Source organism: Syngnathus scovelli, chromosome 13 (assembly GCF_024217435.2).
Source record: "Syngnathus scovelli strain Florida chromosome 13, RoL_Ssco_1.2, whole genome shotgun sequence".
In the NCBI taxonomy this organism is placed as follows: Eukaryota; Metazoa; Chordata; class Actinopteri; order Syngnathiformes; family Syngnathidae; genus Syngnathus; species Syngnathus scovelli.
Window position 1 is genome coordinate 8,803,630 of NC_090859.1, and position 21,534 is coordinate 8,825,163.

The 21,534-nt window shown below is 45.5% G+C and overlaps 2 protein-coding genes across 4 annotated transcripts; both read left to right on the forward strand.

Annotated features, from left to right (window-relative positions):
• Window positions 1–420: 420 nt before the first annotated feature.
• Window positions 421–5,354, forward strand: LOC125979613 (inactive phospholipid phosphatase 7). The gene is made up of 2 exons (XM_049738016.2): window positions 421–1,286; window positions 3,536–5,354. The coding sequence occupies exons 1-2, from the start codon at window positions 764–766 to the stop codon at window positions 3,922–3,924; spliced, it is 912 nt and encodes a 303-aa protein (XP_049593973.1). The 5' UTR covers window positions 421–763; the 3' UTR covers window positions 3,925–5,354.
• Window positions 5,355–5,846: 492 nt separating this feature from the next.
• Window positions 5,847–18,739, forward strand: prrc2b (proline-rich coiled-coil 2B). Of its 3 annotated transcripts, none has more exons than XM_068652736.1 (31): window positions 5,847–6,023; window positions 7,571–7,749; window positions 7,864–8,038; window positions 8,124–8,226; window positions 8,338–8,401; window positions 8,478–8,621; window positions 8,707–9,032; window positions 9,107–9,231; window positions 9,323–9,486; window positions 9,781–9,868; window positions 10,000–10,138; window positions 10,870–11,200; window positions 11,275–11,459; window positions 11,710–11,914; window positions 12,018–12,234; window positions 12,340–14,337; window positions 14,435–14,589; window positions 14,679–14,794; window positions 14,873–15,014; window positions 15,087–15,166; window positions 15,231–15,509; window positions 15,595–15,681; window positions 15,754–15,946; window positions 16,124–16,221; window positions 16,302–16,420; window positions 16,497–16,737; window positions 16,811–16,996; window positions 17,174–17,253; window positions 17,339–17,423; window positions 17,568–17,777; window positions 17,986–18,555. In XM_068652736.1, exons 2-31 carry the CDS (start codon window positions 7,635–7,637, stop codon window positions 18,031–18,033), a joined length of 6,498 nt encoding a protein of 2,165 aa, XP_068508837.1. In that variant the 5' UTR covers window positions 5,847–6,023; window positions 7,571–7,634; the 3' UTR covers window positions 18,034–18,555. The 3 variants fall into 3 exon arrangements, with proteins under 3 accessions (XP_068508837.1, XP_068508839.1, XP_068508838.1); XM_068652737.1 differs by lacking the exon at window positions 17,986–18,555 and adding an exon at window positions 18,593–18,739 and having other exon boundaries at window positions 5,848–6,023; window positions 17,568–17,801; XM_068652738.1 differs by lacking the exons at window positions 17,568–17,777; window positions 17,986–18,555 and having other exon boundaries at window positions 17,174–17,263.
• The last annotated feature ends 2,795 nt before the right edge of the window (window positions 18,740–21,534 follow it).

The window sequence follows — 21,534 nt, forward strand, 5'->3', positions numbered from 1 at the left end:
AATTATACTTTCAAGTAGTACTTTTATTCTTGACTCCCCCCTGTGTATTGTCACGTCTGCATGCTTTCATATGGCAAAAAAAAAAGTATTTTAACCTGGATTTTATATTATTTACACTTGAGGCTGGCTTCACTTCTGTTGGCAGTTTATGCCATTTGCGTGCAGCGTAACACCTAAGTGCCACTTCACCACGTTTGCTTTCAACTCCGGGCAACACTAATTGATCCAAGTCTGCACAGATCCCCACTGGGTTTACATTCAATCAGCATTTCTTTAATGAATTCAAAGACCCATTTTAAAATCCATGCAAATACATTTCTTTTATTCAAATAAGTCTTCAACGTTTCTCGTTAAGCACCTTGGACAACTCCTTTCCGGTGCGCATCTAACCTGGAATCTGCTTTGTGCGTCGAACCATTACGTCACTTGCGTAAAGGGCAAGGAGGGGCTTAACTGCACGCTTTATGTCTTTTTTTTTCTGCTATTGTTTGGTTCGCGATCGATTTTTCTTGTGTGTTTTTTTTTGGCGCATACCCGGAAGTAAACAATTTGGCGATGCACGGTGCTGTTCGTGAGCAAGTGTCAAGTGGTCGCTCTCAGGTCGGATTACCTTCACGACGGACGAGCATGGCCACTGCACATTCCGCCCGCTCTAAAAATATCTATTAAGGGCACAGGAGAAAGAGAGGAAAGCGGGGCAGAGGGTTATTTTTAGCCATTTTCACCGTTGCATGTCGGTTGGAGAAGAGGTCCAAACAAAAACATGCCCGCAACCAGCATGAGACCCAGGGCTCGGGAGCGGAACAACATCCTGAACAGACCCGAGTTCATGTCGCTCAACCAGCCGCTGAGAGGCGGGGGCCCCCCGGAGAACCGAGGTGGCGGCGCTGGCGGAGGAGGCGGTGGTGGTGGCGGCGGAGCTGGACCGAGGCGCTCCAGTTCCCTCCGCAGCCAGCCGAGCGAGGAAGCCGGAGATGGCGCACCCAAGACGGACGCTGGCAAGCGCGGCGAGCCGAGCCAGCAGCGGCTGCCGGAGGAAGACTGCATGCAGCTCAACCCGTCGTTTAAGGGCATCGCCAAGAGCTCGCTGCTCGCCATCGACATCAGTCTGTCCAAGCGCATGAGCGTGTGCGCGTACACTTGGTCGTCGTGGGGCGGCTGCCGTTCCATGTTCAACCTGCTGGCGCTCACCGGACACGGCCTCACCTGGATCATCGGGACCGTCGTGTGCCTCACGCGCAGCAACACCCTGGCCGGCCAGGAGGTGCTCGTCAACCTGCTGCTGGGTGAGTGAGGTCAGCGGCGACCGCAGGCGACTAATTGGGGACAATTAGAGTCTGCTCGCAAAATTCGGAAAAAATTGGAAACGCTCCATTGGAATATACCAAATTTAAAGTTGGCTCTTGACTATGGGAGCTTTGAAGTGGTATCTTGACGAGTTCTGTGACCATGCTCCTAAATCATCTATCCCCAATGCAATGAATGAAAGTGCCAGTAATTCGTTCCAATCTCTCAACATTTTTCATAATGTGATCATTAATTCAGTATTGTAGTCAACAATAACACAAACAGATATCCAATTATTAAACAGTTTGAGCCACATGAAGTTAAAAAGTCAAAGTCCCACAGAAGCACAGAAGTCACAACTAAGCTGTAATAGTTGTTATTCGCAGAGGATAAAGAATATGTACCTGTGATTTTTAGATTGTTTGCCTTTGTGTGTTCCTGCACCATTAGCATTTTAGCTGTTACTTAAGCATTACTGCAAAATCAAAGCTAATTATATGAGCACGTAACATAATTTGTGCTAACAAACACCACAAATTCAACAATTGGTTAAAAAAAGGGGAAATGGTTTTACAATACACTTAAAATAAAATACAATAATCCATTCTAAAAACATTTGATAGTGACAGCCCTTTTATTCTACATTATTCTCGGGAAAAAGTCAGACTTTTTTTTCTCATGGAAAATGTCACCCTCACTCTCCAAGTTTAAGCTTTATTTCTCAATATGGCCCTAACACTCCTTCTTAGTGGGGAGCCAAAAACAGATTAATGAGCCGCAAGGTTGACAAACCTGCTTATTGGAGCAACACGGCGCTCTGATTGGAGGCCACGCTGAGCCTCTTCATCGCTACTTATGTTGTTATTTTTTTCATTATCAAAGAAAAACAGAGACATTAAGATGACTTTGTACCTCATAAGACAACACACTCCTTATTATCGTCAACAACAACACAATGACAATGTGCGAGAAGTCCTTGACATACTTGTTCCCATCTGTATCACCTCCGCTGCTTTTGTTCCGAACCAAACAGAAATAACTATTGGGTCAGGTGGCATTATTTTTACATAAAGAAAACTTCATAATGTGTTGATCCTTCTCGCTGTTGTTTTTTTGTGTGTGACTGCACAGTAGGAAGCTTGTTTGAGGGGCTCAAATCCACTAAACACAAGCAGCCTGGCACCAAAACTGCCGGCAGAGCAGATTAACACACGAAAACATTTTTTTTTCTTTCCACATGTAGCGGTTTAATTGGAATAGAATTAATCTCTTCTTGGGTCAAACTGTTGCAAAATCTTTTATTAACTGGGCAGGCACTTAAAACATTCTATACAGTCATACAAGTTGTTAAAATATGTCATGTATTGTAAAAATACAAGTCACTCTCACCTTTAAAGTACATTTTTTTTAAATAATTGCTACAAACATGTAAAGATTTGGCATTAAAATGTTCTTCATTTGTATCTCACATCACATCTTCCCCACTATCAAATAACCTGAGTTCCCTATTTTTTTGCTTGAGTGATTATTTTCAACTGTCAGTAAACAGCATCAAGAGCTGAAGTTGACCCCCCCATTCATTCACAAAGCTAAAAACTTGTTTTTTGAATGGTTCATATAGGAGAATCAAGCGTACCTAATATTGTGTCCATGCTCAAAGTGTGTCGTGGGATAGACGCTAACCTGTCAGACAGCTGACGGGCTACTTTTAACATGACCATGATGCTTTACTGACTGTGATATTTTGGTGCAGCTAAAAAAGGAAACATCTGCTATGTGCACTCAAAGCTAATGTTGCTAAGCTACATGTGCTAGATTTCCTCCATTTTGCTCACTTGTCATCACAACTTCACGCATTCATTTTGGTCACGTTTTGTCAATACTTGAAGTGCTTTGGATGCTTTCATTTCAAGACACAAAACTTTTGTTTACTTTCCCTTCTGCCTGAAAAGTTTATTCTGTCAAATATTGACAATGGCGTCGACCTAAAAAAAAAACAGTCGGGCCCTAAATATTGCTGCAACTTTCTGTAGATGTGACTGTCGTCTTTGTGGATTTATTATATATTTGTCATACTGCCCTCTGGTGGCCAAGGAGGTGGCCCATTGAATAAATGTATGAACACATGCAATTTTTTGTGCTGTAAAGCACCACACCATTGTATTTATACCCCAACTTGAAGTAAAGGAATGTGATCATGCCAAATAAATCAATGCAGCAGTTACATATTTGTTTTGTTTTTCGGCAGCACTGATTGTGGACGTGTTGACGGTGGCGGGGGTGCAGCGCCTGGTGAAGCGCAAAGGACCATGGGAGATGTCGCCGGGGTTCCTGGACCGCGTTGCCATGGACGCGTACGCCTTCCCGGCGGCGCACGCCAGCCGTGCCGCCATGGTGTCCAAGTTCCTGCTGTCTCACCTGGTTCTGGCCGTGCCTCTGCGAATCCTGCTGGTGCTGTGGGCCGTCCTGGTGGGGGTGTCACGCGTGTTGCTGGGCAGGCATCATCTGACAGATGTGCTTTGTGGCTTCGCCCTTGGTCTCTTCCACTTTGGCCTGATGGAGACGGTGTGGTTGTCGTCCAACACGTGTCAGACTCTCATCTCCATCGGGACCCTCAGCTGGAGCCCCTTTTTTTGACTGTACTGCTGCGCTAGGACTTCACCGGTCGCAGTTGTCACATTCTCAATGCAGGTTTGCATGAAAGGCCTTAAAAAGACGTGTACTGTTGCTTTCATTTCATTCAGGACACTTTTTTTTAATCCTCTTAAACTAACTTCCATATTGTAAAAAAACATTGTATTTTGGGGGCTAAAATAGTAATATAACTTGAATTTGGGGGGGAAGATAATGTCATTGGTGAATTATAATTTACGCCCTTCCAATAAAGTTCCTAATAGCCTGTAATGTAGATGCCACAACATGGTGGCAAAGCACTGCTTTTGTCTAATTGAAGATGTAGATCCTTGGCCCCAAGTTGGCGGCAAAAGCAACACTTTGGTCTAAATAATGAAGCTCTTTTTCCCCAAATGAAGATTCTCAAATGCTACATGATGGAAGCAAAGCACTACTTGTGTCTGAATACTGACGCTCCTCAACCTACTTTGAAATAATTCGATGGCAAAAATACCACAAGATGGCTGCTAAAAAATACTTTTATCAGAAAAACCTGCTGATCCTCAAATCATTTCAAAGGGTTTGATGGCAAAGTATTTTTGTCATAAAATTACGACTTTAAAATTACATCTTTCTTCCCTTGTGATGAGGTTGTGATGTATTTTTCAGTCTGGTTACTTTGCACTGTATTATTTAGAAAACACACTATCTGCTATCTGAATTCTCTGACAATTTACATCGTCATTGAACTTTATCTTTAATTTTATTCATGTTTCTTCATTTCAGTCATTAATATTTGGCTATTGTGTTAATAGACTAAAGGGCTGAGCTGTTCAAAGTTCCACAATTATTGTGCCAGAATGCATGTTAGCATAAAATACCGCATTCTTTGGAAACAATATTTTTGTCTCTGATAGCACCCACCCTGCTGTTTTTGGGACTATGTAGCAAAACAACCTAAGAGAATGATAATAATGCATCAAATTTATATAGTGCTTTTTTCGATTTTTACAGTTTTTCTCACACCCATCTTGTTAATAAACAAAGATGGAAGTCGGTAAAACGTGTCTAAGTAGTTGTTTCTGATGCTGCAACAAGTGAGAATGTTTCCTGTGTGGCGACATTTAGACAACCTGACAGGAAATGATGATGTAACAACATAACAGAAAACTTATCACTCATTAGTTCTCATAACACAGTCTGGTCCTGTTTTCCCTCCAAATCAAGGTCTCGTGTTGAGCTCATGTCCTGAATATCTGTGTGTGTGTGTGTTTTTTGGTCCCTGCAGACACTACAACACTTGTACTGTTGTGTCTCAAGTATATGGAAAAACTTGAAAAACATTGTCACTGTTGAGGGAATTTAATTTTCTAAGATTATTCAAGTCAACTCTCCTGCATTCTTCTTAGTTGACTCTGACACTACTGATAAACGTTGAAGCATATTGATCAAAACTGTTTGTTGTTCCTTTCACCTAATGGGGAAAAACATTTTAGGGATAAATTAAAAATCTTAAGATGAAAAAATAAGGGAAATAAAAATCTCAATTTTTACAAGAAATTCAATACAAACATTTAGTTAAGTGGATATTTTCATTTATCTAAGACTTCATAAAAGATGAAGATAGCAAAAAGGTTTCTCAGCAAGTACTTTGCAGATCTACTCCACTGGCGGGGAACAAATAATAGGACGATGTCTCCCTCTAGTGGAGAAGACATGGATACGCGTCCTTTCTGACCGGAGTTCATTCATGGGTTGCTTGTGATTTTATTTTTATTATTATTATTATTATTATTATTATTATCATTATTATTATTGTTATTATATATGTTGCTCCAGTATTAAATGTACTTTATGAAATGTTCGTAATGACTGGCGCTTGACGTCGCCCGGTGACGTATGACGCATCGAGCGTCGTCTGTGTATCCTCCCTCCCTCCCTTCTTGTAAACTGGCTTCAGCCTTCATTTGCAGGCCGGGTACAATCCCAGCAACAACCTCCCTTACTTGTGAATCCTAGGAAACATTGGGCTTCACAATCCCCATCCATCCTTCCAAAAGACGATATTTTGCGGACAACAAACCCTTGCCGCTGGACATAAGGCACACATTGACGTCGAAACCGTAAGTTATGGGCCGTCGTCAGCCTCGTCCGAGGGACGTTTCGCCGACCCGCTTCAGTTTTATTGTCGCTTTGTTCTTTTTGGGCAGCAGCCATTTTTAATCGTCTTGTCCTGAAGGTTGGCCTCGGTGCCTTTCGCCCCAGCTCGGGAAATGTTCCCTGCTTGCGAATGACTCGTTCCGGGGTCTGTAACGCATAGTTTACCGGGAATATCGTCGTCTTTTGCGGTCAACTGAATGCAGTACCGAATGTCCCTGGCCTGTGTTTAGGGCTTGTATTTGAAACACTATAAATCCAACCGGATTGTCGTTTTCCCCACGTATAATTTCCTTCCAATAATCCCCGTAAATAACCACAATTGGTTGGATTCTTTTCACCGTTTTATTTTGTCATGTGTTTTTATTTTTGATGGTCCAAATATGAGTTATAACCTTGGAATCTTGGATGTTTACATAGCCATTTTCTAGTAGCCGCCAAGTTAGCATCGGCAGTTAGCGTCATAGGTCGACGGTGACTTTGTGCCCGTTTGGTCACAAAAAAAATCCATCGTAAGTAAACATTTGTCTCTATTTTGACTGAGATATCATCGCGCAGTTATTTAGATAAATATTGGCATTGTATTTCTTGTGCGCTGGTTTGGCGTCACGGTCCGTTTCCTTTGCGCTGGCTAGCCAGATTGACAAACATCCTTGTTCAGCGGCCTGCTCATTTAGCTATTTTGAAACATTTCAACTAGCTAAGCTGTCATTTTCACAGACTGGCCTGTTCGAGGCTAAATATGAAGACCCAAACGTCAAGCATATGACAGGGGCTAGATGTCATCACGTTAGCGTCTGCGTGACGTCATAATGCTATCTGGCGCTGCAAAGCTTTTTAAATGCGAGAGAAAAGCGTTTAATTGACTTAAAATGGACGACGTTTTCTTGCATATTGCACATTAGTCTTATTCTGTTACATTTGAAAATCATTATCGTTGGTTATGGATTGATTACACACTCGAATATGTTTTTCCTATAGCAATTGCAGAGAAGTGTGCGTTTGTGTCACGCCCCGTTGAAGTCATCTGTAAAAATGACATGTAAACAAAGTGAATTAAACTTTGTGAAGGCAGTCCTATGTGGAGTTTGCATGGTCTCCTTGCTTGTGTTTTGCTCCAGCTACTGTGGCTTTCTCCCACGTTCCAAAACACTAGGTTAATTGAAGACCTTGAATGATCCTGTCTGTGAATATTTGTCTAAAGCAGAGCTCGCAAATGTATTGCTTGTGGGCACTAGGTAGCCCCCCCCCCAAGCCTTTTCTAAAATTAGCTCACCAGTAATGGGACATTGTGATTTTTGTATGAATGCTGTAAAGTTGATCATTTGGAATCTAGCTGGATTTAAACTTCTGACTTCAAGCACTGTAATTATGTTTCCTGTGTTTTTGTGTATGCTGCTCAAATCTAGTGACATGACAAATCTTATCTCAATGGGACATTCTGTCTTAAGTGTTCCTGTTAGTGTTTATTATTGTTTTAATACTTCCACTCTTGTATGTCTCTTCTATGTAGAATACGAAAAGCACTGGGAAGAGGCGCAAAGACAAATTTCCATACTCGATGACATTACATCGCAATGTCCGATCGTTTGGGGCAAATAACCAAGTCCAAGGATGGGAAAAGCAAGTACTCCTCACTCAGCCTGTTTGACAAGTACAAGGGAAAATCAATAGAAAGCCAGAAAAACTCAGGTACCTTTTTTATTTTGGTATTGTTACCTTGCATTTTAGGCTGTGTTTACACTTGTTAGCAACATGTTCATTCACACAAACATCTTTTTTTAACTGCCTTTCTCTCTCCATCAGTTCCACGACATGGCTTGCAGAGTCTTGGCAAAGTGGCCGCAGCCCGGCGCATGCCCCCACCCGCTCACCTACCGAGCTTGAAGTCTGAAAACAAAGGAAACGATCCCAACGTGATTATTGTCCCGAAAGACGGTACAGGATGGGCAAACAAGCCGGAACAACCCGATCAAAAGAGGTAAGAGGGTATCGTTGCTAACGTTCCCGGGGCGTCTTATCTCCCAGTTGTCCGACGGGGTTTGTTCCTTTTCTTGTCTTCGTAGTTCTGTTGCATCAATACCTCAGCTGCCGGAGTCGCAGCTGCAGCCGGCTTCACAGAAGTCTGTCTCCAATCTTCAGAAGCCTCCCCCAGTAGCCAACCAGGAGGTACATATAGTTGCTTACCTGGCACAGAGATTGGCAGTATGGTGTGCAATTCACTAGTATTTGACTTTGAAGTTCATTAAGTACTCACCTTCCCCCACGCCCATTCCACAGAACACAACAACAGGTGGACCAAAGCAATGGGCCCAGCTAAATGGAAAGGCAGCAGAGCCAGATGGTGAGTCAGCTCACTCTTGGGGTGGAAATGCGTATACGCTGGCATACTGAACTTTCTGCATATGGCGACTCTGCAGGTTCAAGGGCCTTAAGCCAACTTCGGCCCTTCTCTCACGAGGAATTTCCCACGCTGAAGGCCGCTGGAGAACAGGACAAGGCTGGCAAGGAAAGAAGCGGCTACGATCCGTCGTATGGGCCCGGACCAAGCCTCCGCCCGCAGAGTATGTCTCGCCATTGCTGCGTCAGTTCGGGAGGGAATTGGTTTCTCGTGTCTGTGTTATTGAACGGCACACTGTCTGTCTCAAGATGTGACCAGCTGGAGGGAGGGAGGTGGCAAGAACCTCCAGCCCTCATCCCTGACCCTCGGCCTGCCAGCGGACCCCGAGGGCAAGCCCACCACCCTGGGCGAGACGGGCACCCCTCCCGCCACGTCCCACCCCTCTTCCGCCACCAGCACTGCCTCATCTAGCGTCGTCGTGGCAGCGACGGCAGTTGCACAGCCGCCGAGCGTGGACCCCAAGGAGCCCTCCCTGCGTCCCGCTCAGCCTCTGCGTAGGACGGTGCCGTCTGCCCTGCAGCATCAGCTCCTCCACACCTCCAATGCTGTCTACCATGACATGTTGCCAGCTTTCGTAAGTACCAATAACATTTCTTCTCAAGAGATGATTAGTTGTACTTTCAACTGACATCATACTGCTGTGGACAGATGTGCTCCAAAGAGACGCGAGAAACTTCAGGCACAAACCACGTCTTTACCACAGTAGTACCACCAGCCCGATTCGACAGCAAACCGACTTTTAGACTGACTTATGCTAAACCTGAACTAGTCAAGTAAGTACATCAACTGTGTGACAGGTCGCATGTCTACTTTCCTGAGGCTAAGGGATCCTTTTTTCTTTTCTTTTTTTTTTTTACCCCCCAGTGGTGACATTCGGCGAGAGAACCGATTTGTCCGTGTGCCGCCCAGGCTCTCATCCCAGCCCATCCGTCGGCCTGGCGACAGACCACAACGACCCGCCATCATCAATCCCGAGGACCTGAAGGATCTGGATGACCTCGACAATGACTGTGAAGATGGATGGGCTGGTATATACTACATTTATCTCACTTAAATAGCAATGAAGGCATTCATGTTGACGCCAGTTGAAGATCTGTCTGTTTACTTGCTTTCATCTCATATGTACGTAGATATGCATTTTGAAAAGGGCTGCTGCCTGGTAGAATAAGTTGTAGGGGTCGTCCGTCATCCCCCCCCAAATATTTCAAACTGCCCCTCATCACTGTATGCCAATCCATCAAAAAGTAGTTTGTGTCATTCTTATTCCCAGTAGCCTCCGATTCTTCTTTTTTGCTTACGCATGGTGTTTGTCATTACTTTAGGTCTCCATGAAGAAGTTGATTACAGTGAGAAGCTCAAATTCAGTGACGATGAAGACGAGCACTCAGCCAATGATAAAAACAAGATGTGGTGAGATGCTCTGCATTCCCTTTCACCTCAGTTAACTCAGTCGCCCCTCTACTGTAATATAACAAGCATGCAGCTCAGGACAATTGCACACTTTTATGCTTCCTGAAAAGATTGTGTGTTGAATTTTCCAGGGCTGAGTGGGAAAGGGAGAATCGCCGCGACTGCCAGTCATCACTCAGCTCGATTGAGGGCCCTGAAGAGAGTTCTTCTTATCACCACCAGGAGCCTCTGAGGAAGACAACAAGCAGATATCTCTCTGCGGACACCCAGGTGAATGACACACCACGCGCCCTTTTTACACTCTCGGCTTCTCTTGAGTTTACTTGGCTGAGATGAACTCATGGTCTCAGCTGTTTTAGCCCATCATTGCTTACCATAACTCAATATATCTCCTGTTTATTCATTTTTGAATAGATTATGCAAATGATTCACATGTTCCAATCACTAGTCCCTTTTTACACTGCTGTAAAAGTGAGTTATAGTTTTCACCTCACTGGGAGAGTGGCAAAGTCGACCCACTTTTGTGGGTATTTTCTGAGTTGACACAATGCCTGTGTATAAAGCTATTTTACTGCCTGCAAAAGCTGGGATTGTTTTAAGTTGCATTGTTGTACAGATTTAGGGACAAAGTTAAGCCACCAAATTTCCACCCTTGCAGGTAGTGTCAACGCTAACTGTAAAAGTTTATATCATAGCCTTTGTTTTTTTTGTTTTTTAGCGCAAAGGCTACCGAGATTGTTTTTCGCCTTTGCAGGTAGTGTTAGCGAAAGTGTGTCAGGTTACCTTGCAGTGCTGGGACAAGGTTACATTCCTGACATTTAATTTTCCCACCCTGTCATTTACATTCTGACAAAGTTAAATATCATGCTTCTTCTCCGTCACTTTGTGTGAAAGGTAAATAATATATTTTTTAAAGGCTCCCCTGCTATTCTCCAGGATCATAATGTGAAAAAGGTTAGTCGATGGCTTTGCTGATAAGTCTCTTCCATCTTCGGTCTCAGCAGAAGAACCAAAGCGAGCCAGCGATTGACTCAGAAGACCACCAGCGGCAATCTCAGCCCCCGGCAAGGGCAAAGTTTGCATCGCCTGAGCTGTCTGAGGCCGTGGAGAGGGCCCGTAGGCGTCGCGAGGAGGAAGAGCGGCGCGCCCGCGAGGAACGGCTGGCGGCCTGTGCAGAGAAGCTCAAAAGGTTGGATGAGAAATTTGGCAAGACGGAAAGGCAAGCCTCAAGGACGGAGGAGGGCCACAAAGAGAGAGACAGCAAAGAAGCCCCCTTGTCTCCCAACAGGAATCATAATAAAGCCCATGACAACCATCTGTATAATGCAAAAGGTAGCAAATTTAAGATGGGTCACTTTAAGATATTAAATATAAAATATTTCAATCATGGGATTGTTGTTCTCCAGATGAGTGCTCCTCTGACAACTCCCCCAGCCCTAGTTTTCGCGAAGAGCTCAGTTTCCCCGCCTATCGCAGCAGCGAGGATGATGCCCAAGAGCCTTCCTCGCCCTCTGGGGATTACAGTGGACGCCCTGCCCCAAAACCGGTGCCACCCCGCTTTCAGAAACAACCCCAACAGCACCAGCATCAGGTAAATTCGAGCTTAACTCCCGCAAAGTGAGACTCCACACTTGAATCAGCGAAGTGGTCATTCTATGTTCTGGGAACATACTAGCTTATCAATGAACGAAGGACTTATTGGACCAAGCAATCACTGATCCTCCAGAAGTTCTAATTCTTGTGTAATGTTACTATTGTGGATATGTGAGAATATTTACGTTTAAGTGCTCCTGTTTTGGTCCATAAGTTCATAGGTTACTCCATTTGTCATGCCCATTCAGCAAGAGCAGGTCTACAAGATGCAGCACTGGCAGCAGTCGAGCCATCAAGCCTCACCCACCTCGAGCCACGCACAACGAAGCTACTATCCCCCGCATGTCCTCGGCTTTGATCCTCGCTGGATGATGATGCCACCTTTCATGGACCCCCGCGTCAGCCAAGGACGATCTCCTGTCGACTTCTATCCCGGTCCGGTCCATTCACCTGGTGAGTGCGGACTCCGCAATATGATCCTCATGCTTTATTTTAGCTCTGTGGTTCTCAAAGGGTTTTTTTTTTTTTTTTTTTTTTTTTTTCCCCCCCCCTGCAGGAATGATGAAACCCCTGATGCACCAAGACCGCCTGAACAGTCCCAGTTCTGATGAAGGTCATCCCAACCTGCAGCAAGAGCGAAGAGCCCCTTCCACTGAACCATATCCTGTCTGGAGCCAAGACAGCTACACCCTGCGCAGTTTTACTCCACCTTACCAGAGGCAGCATGAAAACCAGGATAACAGTCAGCTTGATGACAATTCACTTCCTCATAGGTATTTCCATTTATTCATAGTTCTACAGGTATTATAATCAATACCACAATACAATCTGTTGTTGGCGAAAATCCTGCAACCATGTTCTGTTTTGACATTTTTCAGCAGAAGTGATGTGGCCTCCCAGCAAGACACTTATGAGGAGAGGACCAGCGAGAGCATCCCCCACCCTCATGATGACCTCCAACATCAAGCTTTCCAGACTCGAGCCTCAGATCGAGACCACCACGACCAGGGGCTGCTGACTGGCACTCGGTTTCACACCCAGCATCATGGTGATAACGAATCCCCAAAACAAGACACAAGAGACCGTCATCTGAAGGATGGTGATTCTCACGATGAGAGCTTTGATGGTTCAAAAGACAACTGGAAACGAGATGAAGGAATCAGTGCTCAAAGTCAGTGGTCTGATTCTGCTGCTAGTGTCAGCCAGCCATCAGAGACCACTGGCCGGACTTTGACGCGCAGAACTGGGCCAATTAAGAAACCAGTTCTCAAGGCTCTGAAAGTGGAAGACAAGGAGAATGAGAAGCCCAAACCTGAGCCTGAAGAGAAGGCTGTTCCCTACCGGCTGGAGAAGGAAGTCCTGACCAACGTCTATGACTTAAAGAAAGATAACCAGGCTGTCAGCAGTAGGCGCTCTGGATCGCCCATGGTTGAGAAAAAGGCCGAAGAAAGGCAGCGTCAGTCCCCGGGTCCTGCTAAAGTGGAGCGGCCTCCAGTAATCAACCATAGTGATGATTCCCCTAGGGAGAGCGTTTGGGACACCAACAAATTCCAGCCGCCGAGAGATGTTCTCGAAAACACGGAACCTCAGGCACCACGCCGTAATAACTGGATCTTCATCGACGAAGAACAGGCCTTTGGTGCAGTCAGGGGATCCGGAAGAGGCCGAAGTCGAGGTTTTAGGGATTTCAATTCGCGAGGTGGAGGCCGCGGCATTCGGGGTGGAGACAACGTCAGAGGTGCCTACAACAATGGCGCCGGTCAGGCTCTGCGTCCAGGGAGAGGCCGAGCTCAACCGAGAGAGCTGAAGGTGGAGGAGTTCCAGAGAGGCAAGCCACGAAGACGAAACGTCAGCGAGACACTAAGTGAAACTTCCGAGTATGAGGAGCTGCCGAAGAGACGGCGACAAAAGGGCTCTGAAAACGGAGAAGGCTACTCCGAGTCTGGAGAAACTCGCAAAGCCAATCGGGAGTCTTGGCGATCCAACAAGATCTACACGGAAGACCAGGCTGCTGCCGATCACAGAGAAAAAGTCAAGGCGAGCAGAGGCTTTGGAGGCCGCATGCTGCCTCCCAGACTGAACAACGGAAACTATACTAGAGGCTACGGAGGTTCTCGAGAGATGTCCTCATGGAGGGGTCGTGGTCATCAGTTTGGTAGCACTGGTGCTTCCATGCAAGAAAACGGTTACGGTCCCGGAGCTGACGCGTCTTTCTCCCGTAAACCGCTTGCTGAGCGTGAGTCTCTGAAATACCCCACAAAATTTACCGGCCCTTTCATGGAAAATGGCTCCGAGGACCGTGAGGGGGAATATTATTTTGACCCTGACAACCCTGACAGACAGGTGCTGAGGCGGCGGCGCCCCCCACGTCAAGACAAGCCCCCGCGCTTCCGTCGCCTGCAGCAAGAGCGTGACCCCGCGTCCAACCAGTGGACCAGTGACGAATACATAAATGGAGACTTTGCAAACCCCTGGCCTAGTCGCCCTAAAGGCAACGGGGAAGACAACTGGCCCAGCGGCGCCTACACTGGAGGACGCGGCGGCCAGCAAGCTCAGACTGAAGAATGGGACACCGGATCGGACAACAGTGACTTTGCCGACTGGAGGGAGAAGCGCAGAGCGAGCGGTGGCGCGTCTACGCAGGGGCACGCTGACGTTCTCGCAGACCCGTGCCACGGTGAAGCGGGCTCCATCGAGAAGAGGGAGCTTTCCAAACGAAGCTTCTCGAGCCAAAGGCCGCTGATTGACCGCCAGAACAGGAAAGGAGAGCCCTCGGTGCTGGAGACCAGTAAGATGGCACGTGCACCCGATAACCCTCAATCTGCTCCCTCAAACAGGAATGACACCTGGCAGAATGGAGTGGCCTCTTCTAAGAGGTGAGAAACCAGTTGCTAGTAATCTTCCAGTTTTTGACATTTTCTTCACAAACCTTATCCATGTTTGGACACTTTTTTTTTTTTTTCTTTTTCTTAGCAGGAGTCCAGATGAGTCGGGCCCCGTCTACACTATTGATCAGTCAGATGAGCGGGAGCTGAACGAGTCCTCCGGAAAGAACTTTGATAAGACGGGACCCATCAAACCTGACATCGTTGAACCACTTTCCCAGTATGAGCTCAGTGCCTACCCAAGTGAGTGTTGAACCAAAAAATGATTAAATTATATATACATACTTCCCCTATTGCGGTAGATTTCGAATTTCAATCTTCTTATATTTTAGTTGAGGAAGATACCGGGGGACCCATTTCAAATTCGGACACTTACCATGATGCGTTGTCCAAAAAACAAAGACGTCCGCAAGATGACGATAGGCGCAGGAAGGATCAAGGAGTCGCCGTAAGTTCAAACGGTCGTTGAGTGAGAAAGGATGCCAAAAGGGGTTTTCAAGCATTTCTTGTTAAATTCATGCATCAGGTTCAAGTGAAGAACAGGTCAGTCGCGTCCAAGATAGCGCCGCGCTTTGCTAAGAAGCAGGGAGGCATGAGCATCGAACAACCAGAAGAGCCGCTTTCCTCTAGTAATTTGGGAACGGAAATCTGGGAGACCAACAGTTCCGGTGAGTTAGTTTGATGCAGGCAGCACCACTCTGGATGAATGCTCTGAATTATTACCTCTGTTTATTCCCCAGCTCTTTCAGTGCAGTCTTCAGGGGCGGGAGACTCGTGGACTAAACAAGTGTCTTATACTGGCAGCGAGCCCAACTCTGAGGTACCACAAGATTGAATCAACAATAATTACTCAGTGAATCGCTCAGCCTCTTTTTTTGCCCAAGGACTCGGATGCAGGCCCAGAGCAGAGCAAAGAGCAGCACAAACCGGGGCCCATCGGAAACGAGCGCTCCCTGAAGCACCGCAAGGGTTCCGAGGCAGTGGATCGCCTGGAAGGTAGCCCCATCACCCCGGTTAACGGCGTGGACCTCCACGTGGACACCGTGCCCCCCATTGAGTTTGGCGTCAGCGCCAAGGACTCTGACTTTAGCCTGCCACCAGGTTCCACCCCAGTGCCTGTGTCAAACTCCGTCAACAAGCTTCAAGATCCCCTCACCGTCAATGTGAGTGGTGAATTTGAACTAATTGTTCCTAATGAAATGCCTCACTGGTGCCTGTCCAACTAATTGGGAACTCGTTTTCTTTCAGACTATCCCCATGCTCCGCTCCAATCACCTGCAGCCTGGCATAAACCTCAACCCGCTTTCCTTTCCAAGTACTGACCTGACCCTTAAGGTACGACACGATTTCAGCTGGAGACGAATTCAGCTTCATTCTTGTAAGACTGCAATGCTTTTCTGCTTTCAGATGGAGTCTGCACGTAAAGCGTGGGAGAATTCCCAGTCCCTTCCTGAGCAGGGCTCTCCCAGTGCGGGGGCCTCTGGCGTGCCACCTCCGTGCAGCGTGGGTTCATCCAGCGGGGTCAGCTACAGCTCTTTTGGAGGGGTCTCCATGCCGCCTATGCCTGTGGCCTCCGTAGCACCCTCTATGTCCTTGCAAGGTACAACATAAGAAAGAAATATGAATTGTTCCTATAACAAAGAGAAAGAGTTGTAGGGGGGGGAAGCATTGTATTTTATGTCAGTGATGTAAATTTCTAGCTAGAGTGCTTATTAGTACAGTTAAAAAGTGCATAGTCTCTTGAAAAAAAATGCTGACCTAATTTCAATTTCTTTAGGTAGTCACATTCCCCCTTTGTATTTGGATGGTCATGTCTTTCCGAGCCAGCCTCGCTTGGTTCCACCAACGATGACTCAGCAGCAGACCTACCAACAAGTTTGTGCACGCACAGAATCACTGACTTGTGTGTGTCGTCTCTGAAATGCTTCAAATGTTTGACATGTGCACCCATTCAGGCGGCAGCCCAGCAGATCCCCATCTCGTTGCACACATCTCTTCAGGCTCAGTTGGGGCTTAGAGGAGGTTTGCCTGTGTCTCAGTCCCAGGAGATGTTCAACTCTATTGCCCCCTTTAGGTATTTAGTGGTGCATTAGTAACTAGTTTCCTGTTTGTGCGTCATCTCGCTTAATTTGCCGTCTTGCCTTGTTTAGGTCGCCGGTTTACATGCACCCCAACCTGTCGCAGCCCAGCCCCATGGTGCTGTCAGGCGGAGCGCCATTGAAGGGGCCATACTCGCCGTTCCCCGGCATGCAGCCGTCAGACATTGTCAAGTCCTCGTCGGGCTCGCACTATCAGCCCATGACCGGCAGTCAGCAGCTAGTCTACGATAGCCAGCTGAACCAGGGGCCCAGCATGGGATCGTCACAGCTAATGGACTCTCAACTCATCCAGGTGTGGGGCTTTTATTTTTATTTTTTTATCCCCTATTTTCTAGTAACAACTCTTTCAATTGATTCATGAAAAGTTTTTGTCGTCTTCTCACCAGGTGACCATGCCCTTGCCTGGATCTCAGGTGCGCTACGGATCCGCCCAGCAACACCTCATCCTCCCTCAGTCCATCCAGCTACAGCAAGGCCAGAATCTCTCAGTGGGAGGTCCACGCAGGATGATGCCACCTGGCTCGCAACCCGTCATGCCTCCTAGCAGAGAGGTGCGCCCCTCTTCGTCATGAATGCAACGCGCACACAAAAAAGATTCAACCGGTCCCTTGCCTAAAAAAACAAAGCTGCTTGAGACATGCACTATTTGAGGTTCTCGGTCATTCCGTTGGATTTAATCTCCATTTCATTTTGTGATTTGTTTTGTCTATTATTTGGTCGATCCTTAGAGCTCCCAGATGGAAATGAAAGGTTTCCAGTTTTCGGAAAAGCCCAATCATTCTCCGGGGATGCCCGGAGGCTCCTACAGGTGAGTGCAGGTGAACTATGTCCATAAAGATGACGATCAAAAAAGAATGTCTGCGCCAACTCTGTTCCCTTCCACTCTTCATCAGGCCTGGATCTTCTAGCCCAAGCGGAAAGCCTTCTGGTCCCGGAGGCCCGGTTGGACCATTGCCCACCCACCATTATACACAGCAGGTACAACTTTTGATTTAGAATTCCTTAATGAATTGTACACGGTTGTCACATTTTAGTCTCAGTTTTGGTGATTAACTCTTTTTATGCCTCCCTGTTTTGACCCCCCCCCAATCTCATCACCAACCATGCTTGCATGACCATCAGGTCTCACCTGCTCAGGGTGGCTTGGTGATGCACATGCGTCCCCCCACCAGTGGCCCCTTCCCCAGCCCCATTCAGAGACCAGTCATGCAGGTCAACAAAACCGTCATGATCCGCTCCCCCCCTTACCCCAATCCCGGCAGAGACCTTTGCCACTCCACCCCTCCCTTGGCCCCCGAGCCCCCTATCAAGGGGCCCGAGGATGGCATGAAGGTGAGCCACCCACTGTAAATATAGGTAATTTCATTTCATCTTCTTTTTTATCTCTATATGCACTGCATTGATTGTTTGTTTATCAAAGCTGCCATTGGTTTAATTCAAACATGTTTGTAGTATGTATTTGAGAGCCGTAGAACTTCATGGACCTTACAAATACTTTTCATGTCGGGTTTGAAGTTAGTTTTCCCCCCACTTTTTCCAGGGGATTGCGGACCAAGCTTCGTCACAAATCATGAAAATCCACAAGTAGTGCTACCGCTCTGTAGGTGCACAACAATTTGTATTTGCCTATGCACGATGAAGAATCATTAAAGAAATCTGCCAACTAGCATATTAGCTTGGAACACAATTTATATTTAAAATTGCACACTTTTATCATTGTGTTTTTCTCCTTGATATAGTAAAAACAATTGTTACCCCTACTTGGCAGCAATTATATTTTTTTTGGGGGGGTCAGACATTCAGTTTGCCCGCAGAGGTATATTTTACAAATATTTTGCAGTTCCACTTTCTAAGAAATTTGTTTCATTTTGAGTAGCACTTAAGTTGTCAAATTAATTTCGTTTCAATTCCGAGCATTTTCCTCTGGCTTGTCATCTCTTGTGAAAAGCAATTGTGTAAATAAAGTTGTAACAATGCTGTATTATGACAGTGGTTTTGAATGTTTGACCATATCTTCCTTCAATGTTCAGATTTAATTCTGTTGTTTAACCACAGAATATCTGCTGTATTTGTTACCTAATTTAATTGAAATAAATGCAAATGAACAGCGTCGCTTTGTTACTCACTCTGCCTTCTTCTCGACGCAGTGCAAAACAGTGCGAGAGGTGCGCATAGCCGTGAGCGAGGGCCAGCCACCATCGGGAGTAATGACCAGCAAACTCCACGAGCCCCTCGCAGCCGCCGAACACCCCAAGCTGCCACGCACGGGCGCCATCAAACCCCAGGCAGTGAAAGTGGAGGAGGGCAAGGCGTAGTCGTCAGTTGTGGACCTAAAAACAAAATAGATTAAAAAGACAAAAATATGAAGAGAATGGTCATCACCCAGCCTACAAACACAAACTCCTTGCACAACGTCTGAGCCTTCCAACAAGCACCATCGACAATTGACCCGGACACTTTTGACGTCACACCCCAATGTAAGACTTCTAAAGAGAGAGATATATATACTGTATATATAAATATATACATAGACACAGCCTTTTAAAAACAGATCTCCACACAGTTCTCTTTAATTTATTTCCCCCCCTCCCTCTGTAAATGGCTGCTTGATGGTTCATTTGTGCACACTGTTTTTGCCAAACTCTATGAACTGCCTGGTTATGGACAGTCATTTGGACATTTTTAAAAGCAATTCAAATCAAGTTGGGGCACTTTTCCCCCTCTTTGTTGAAAATTAAAACTCAAGCTCTTGTCATCTGTAATGGGGGTTTTATAATTACAGGAACAAAATAAGCAAAACATTGCATGTCGATGTCAAATTGCCATGAACTTGTGGCTACACTTATGTAGATTTCTAGATGTTATTTCTTAAAAAAAAGAAAAAGTAAAAAAAGAGTTTGCTTTTACACTATTGTCTCTGCTGTACAAAATGGTGAGATGTTTTTGTTTTCTTTCCCCTCCCTTTCCCAAATTCATGTTGCTTCCACGTTAAACTTGTCACAAATCCAATTGTCTCTGGGTGTTACATGTGACACTTCATTTTAAGCAGGGGTGGGCAAACTACGGCATGGCTGAGATGGCATTTGATACAAAACGTTCAAAATATTTAATAATAAAAATACGGACTCTCACCCCAGAGAGCGTCATGTGTACTTCCTCAGAATCTCGTTTTAAATCCGCTGAGGCCCTTGTGGAGTCTTTTTTTAAATCCATCACGACAAATTGGTCCTCGGAAGAATTCAAATGTCTCCCCGATGGCCCTCGGAGGACTTAAGCTGACGGAAGATAGGCAAAAGGCTCCCTCATGTTTTTCAAGACTTAAGTCACCCCATTAAGGTCAACCAGCTTCTTATCTGTGTGGCACAAGCAATAAAGGCAGCAATCAGGGTTCAATTATGATTTAATATTTCCATCTCAACAGTTTTTTTTTCCCCAAACTTTTGAAGACAAGACTTTTGTTTTGAAATTTTTGTTTTTAAATAGCCACAAAATAATCACTGGGTGGGAAACCTCCGCCTAGCAATTCTGAAAACAACATTTAAGCCACAAAACATTTTTTTAATGAATTTCATAGACAAAAAAAAGTTTACCATCCCTGCTTCAAAGTCACAGATGGGAATTTCTGTTAACGTAACAATTAATGTGGCCGGGTTGTTTTCCTCTTGCAAAAAAAAAAGTGCTACGTGCTTGCTTATCACCACCAAAAACATTACCCGAACTTTTATTGAGTACTTTTAAATATGCATATTTAATTTTGTCTAAAGGACCAGTCCTTTCTACACAGCTGATCCCAGCACAGTATTGTATTTATCCTAGCCGACCGATACCTTTTGACCTTATCAAAAATGTGTTCATTACTTAGGAAAAGCAAAGAGCTTATGGAAAGAAATAAAGCAGTTGTGGTTTCTTATAAGGTGCTGTTGATTCTATTCTATTCTATATTTGCGTTCATTCAGTGTCATCCTCACCCATATGCAAAAATTTTAATGTAAAACTAACAAGCCAAATAAGAGCTTGTGCACATTTATAAACATGTACAAAGTATATTTATATTTTAAAGTGTCAGTGAAAACTTCAAAATCATTTTATTTTCGGTCGTTACTGTCATACTCGAAAACGCACTACAATGTTTGTGTGTGACGTCACAAGTGACATTCTTCACATTTTTGCCGAACTTGTCTGGACGAAGAACTACTTTAACACTGTAACTGTCAGGGGGCGTCGTGGACTAAAACGTTTTATGTAGTTCAAATAAAACACGGTAAGTGCTAATGTTTTCTTTGTTTTTAAACTAAGTACACCGTTTTTAAGCTAGCTACCAGCCAATGACAATGGCTTGTCGGGAGTAGCATCGGTATGAAGCGAATTGTTTACGTTTTATACGCGTCTAATTGATAAATTTGAGTTTAAACCGATAACAAACTCTCTTCTGAGAGGTGTTTTTTTTACTACAAACTTGACAAAGTAAGTTAAAACCGGGACAAGAAACGACGAAAGTGGCCCAGTAGACTAATGCAAACTATATCGACGTAAATCACAACACGTAATTTTTGTCATCAAACATTGCATTTGAAAAAAAATAAATAAAGTTTTCTAGCAGCATTTGAAAGCATGGCAGTGACAAAGTACATAAACTTGCCCAAATCAAGGTTTGGACGAGATACCTTCGAATACTTATTCGGCTTTATGAGAAGGACAAAATATTAGGAACAGCTCATAGTATCACCCAATTCATCCATCCATCCATCCATCCATTTTCTGAACCGCTTAGTCCCCACGGGGGTCGCGGGCGTGCCGGAGCCTATCCCAGCCGTCATCGGGCAGTAGGCGGGGGACACCCTGAACTGGTTGCCAGCCAATCGCAGGGCACACAGAGACAGACAACCAATCTCACTCACACTCACACCTAGGGACAATTGGAGTCTTCAATCGGCCTACCAAGCATGTTTTTGGAATGTGGGAGGAAACCGGAGTGCCCGGAGAAAACCCACGCGGGCCCGGGGAGAACATGCAAACTCCACACAGGGAGGGCCGGAGGTGGAATCGAACCCGCACCCTCCTAACTGTGAGGCGGACGTGCTACCCAGTG

What these genes read in the sequence shown, in the direction of transcription:
- LOC125979613 (XM_049738016.2), top strand. Translation starts at nt 764, where the DNA reads ATGCCCGCAACCAGCATGAGACCCAGGGCTCGGGAGCGGAACAACATC. An exon ending in GCTCGTCAACCTGCTGCTGG is followed by an intron (nt 1,287 to 3,535) that starts GTGAGTGAGGTC and finishes GTTTTTCGGCAG; the next exon opens with CACTGATTGTGGACGTGTTG.
- prrc2b (XM_068652736.1), top strand. Translation starts at nt 7,635, where the DNA reads ATGTCCGATCGTTTGGGGCAAATAACCAAGTCCAAGGATGGGAAAAGC. An exon ending in GGAGTGGCCTCTTCTAAGAG is followed by an intron (nt 14,338 to 14,434) that starts GTGAGAAACCAG and finishes TCTTTTTCTTAG; the next exon opens with CAGGAGTCCAGATGAGTCGG. An exon ending in TGGACTCTCAACTCATCCAG is followed by an intron (nt 16,738 to 16,810) that starts GTGTGGGGCTTT and finishes ATTCATGAAAAG; the next exon opens with TTTTTGTCGTCTTCTCACCA.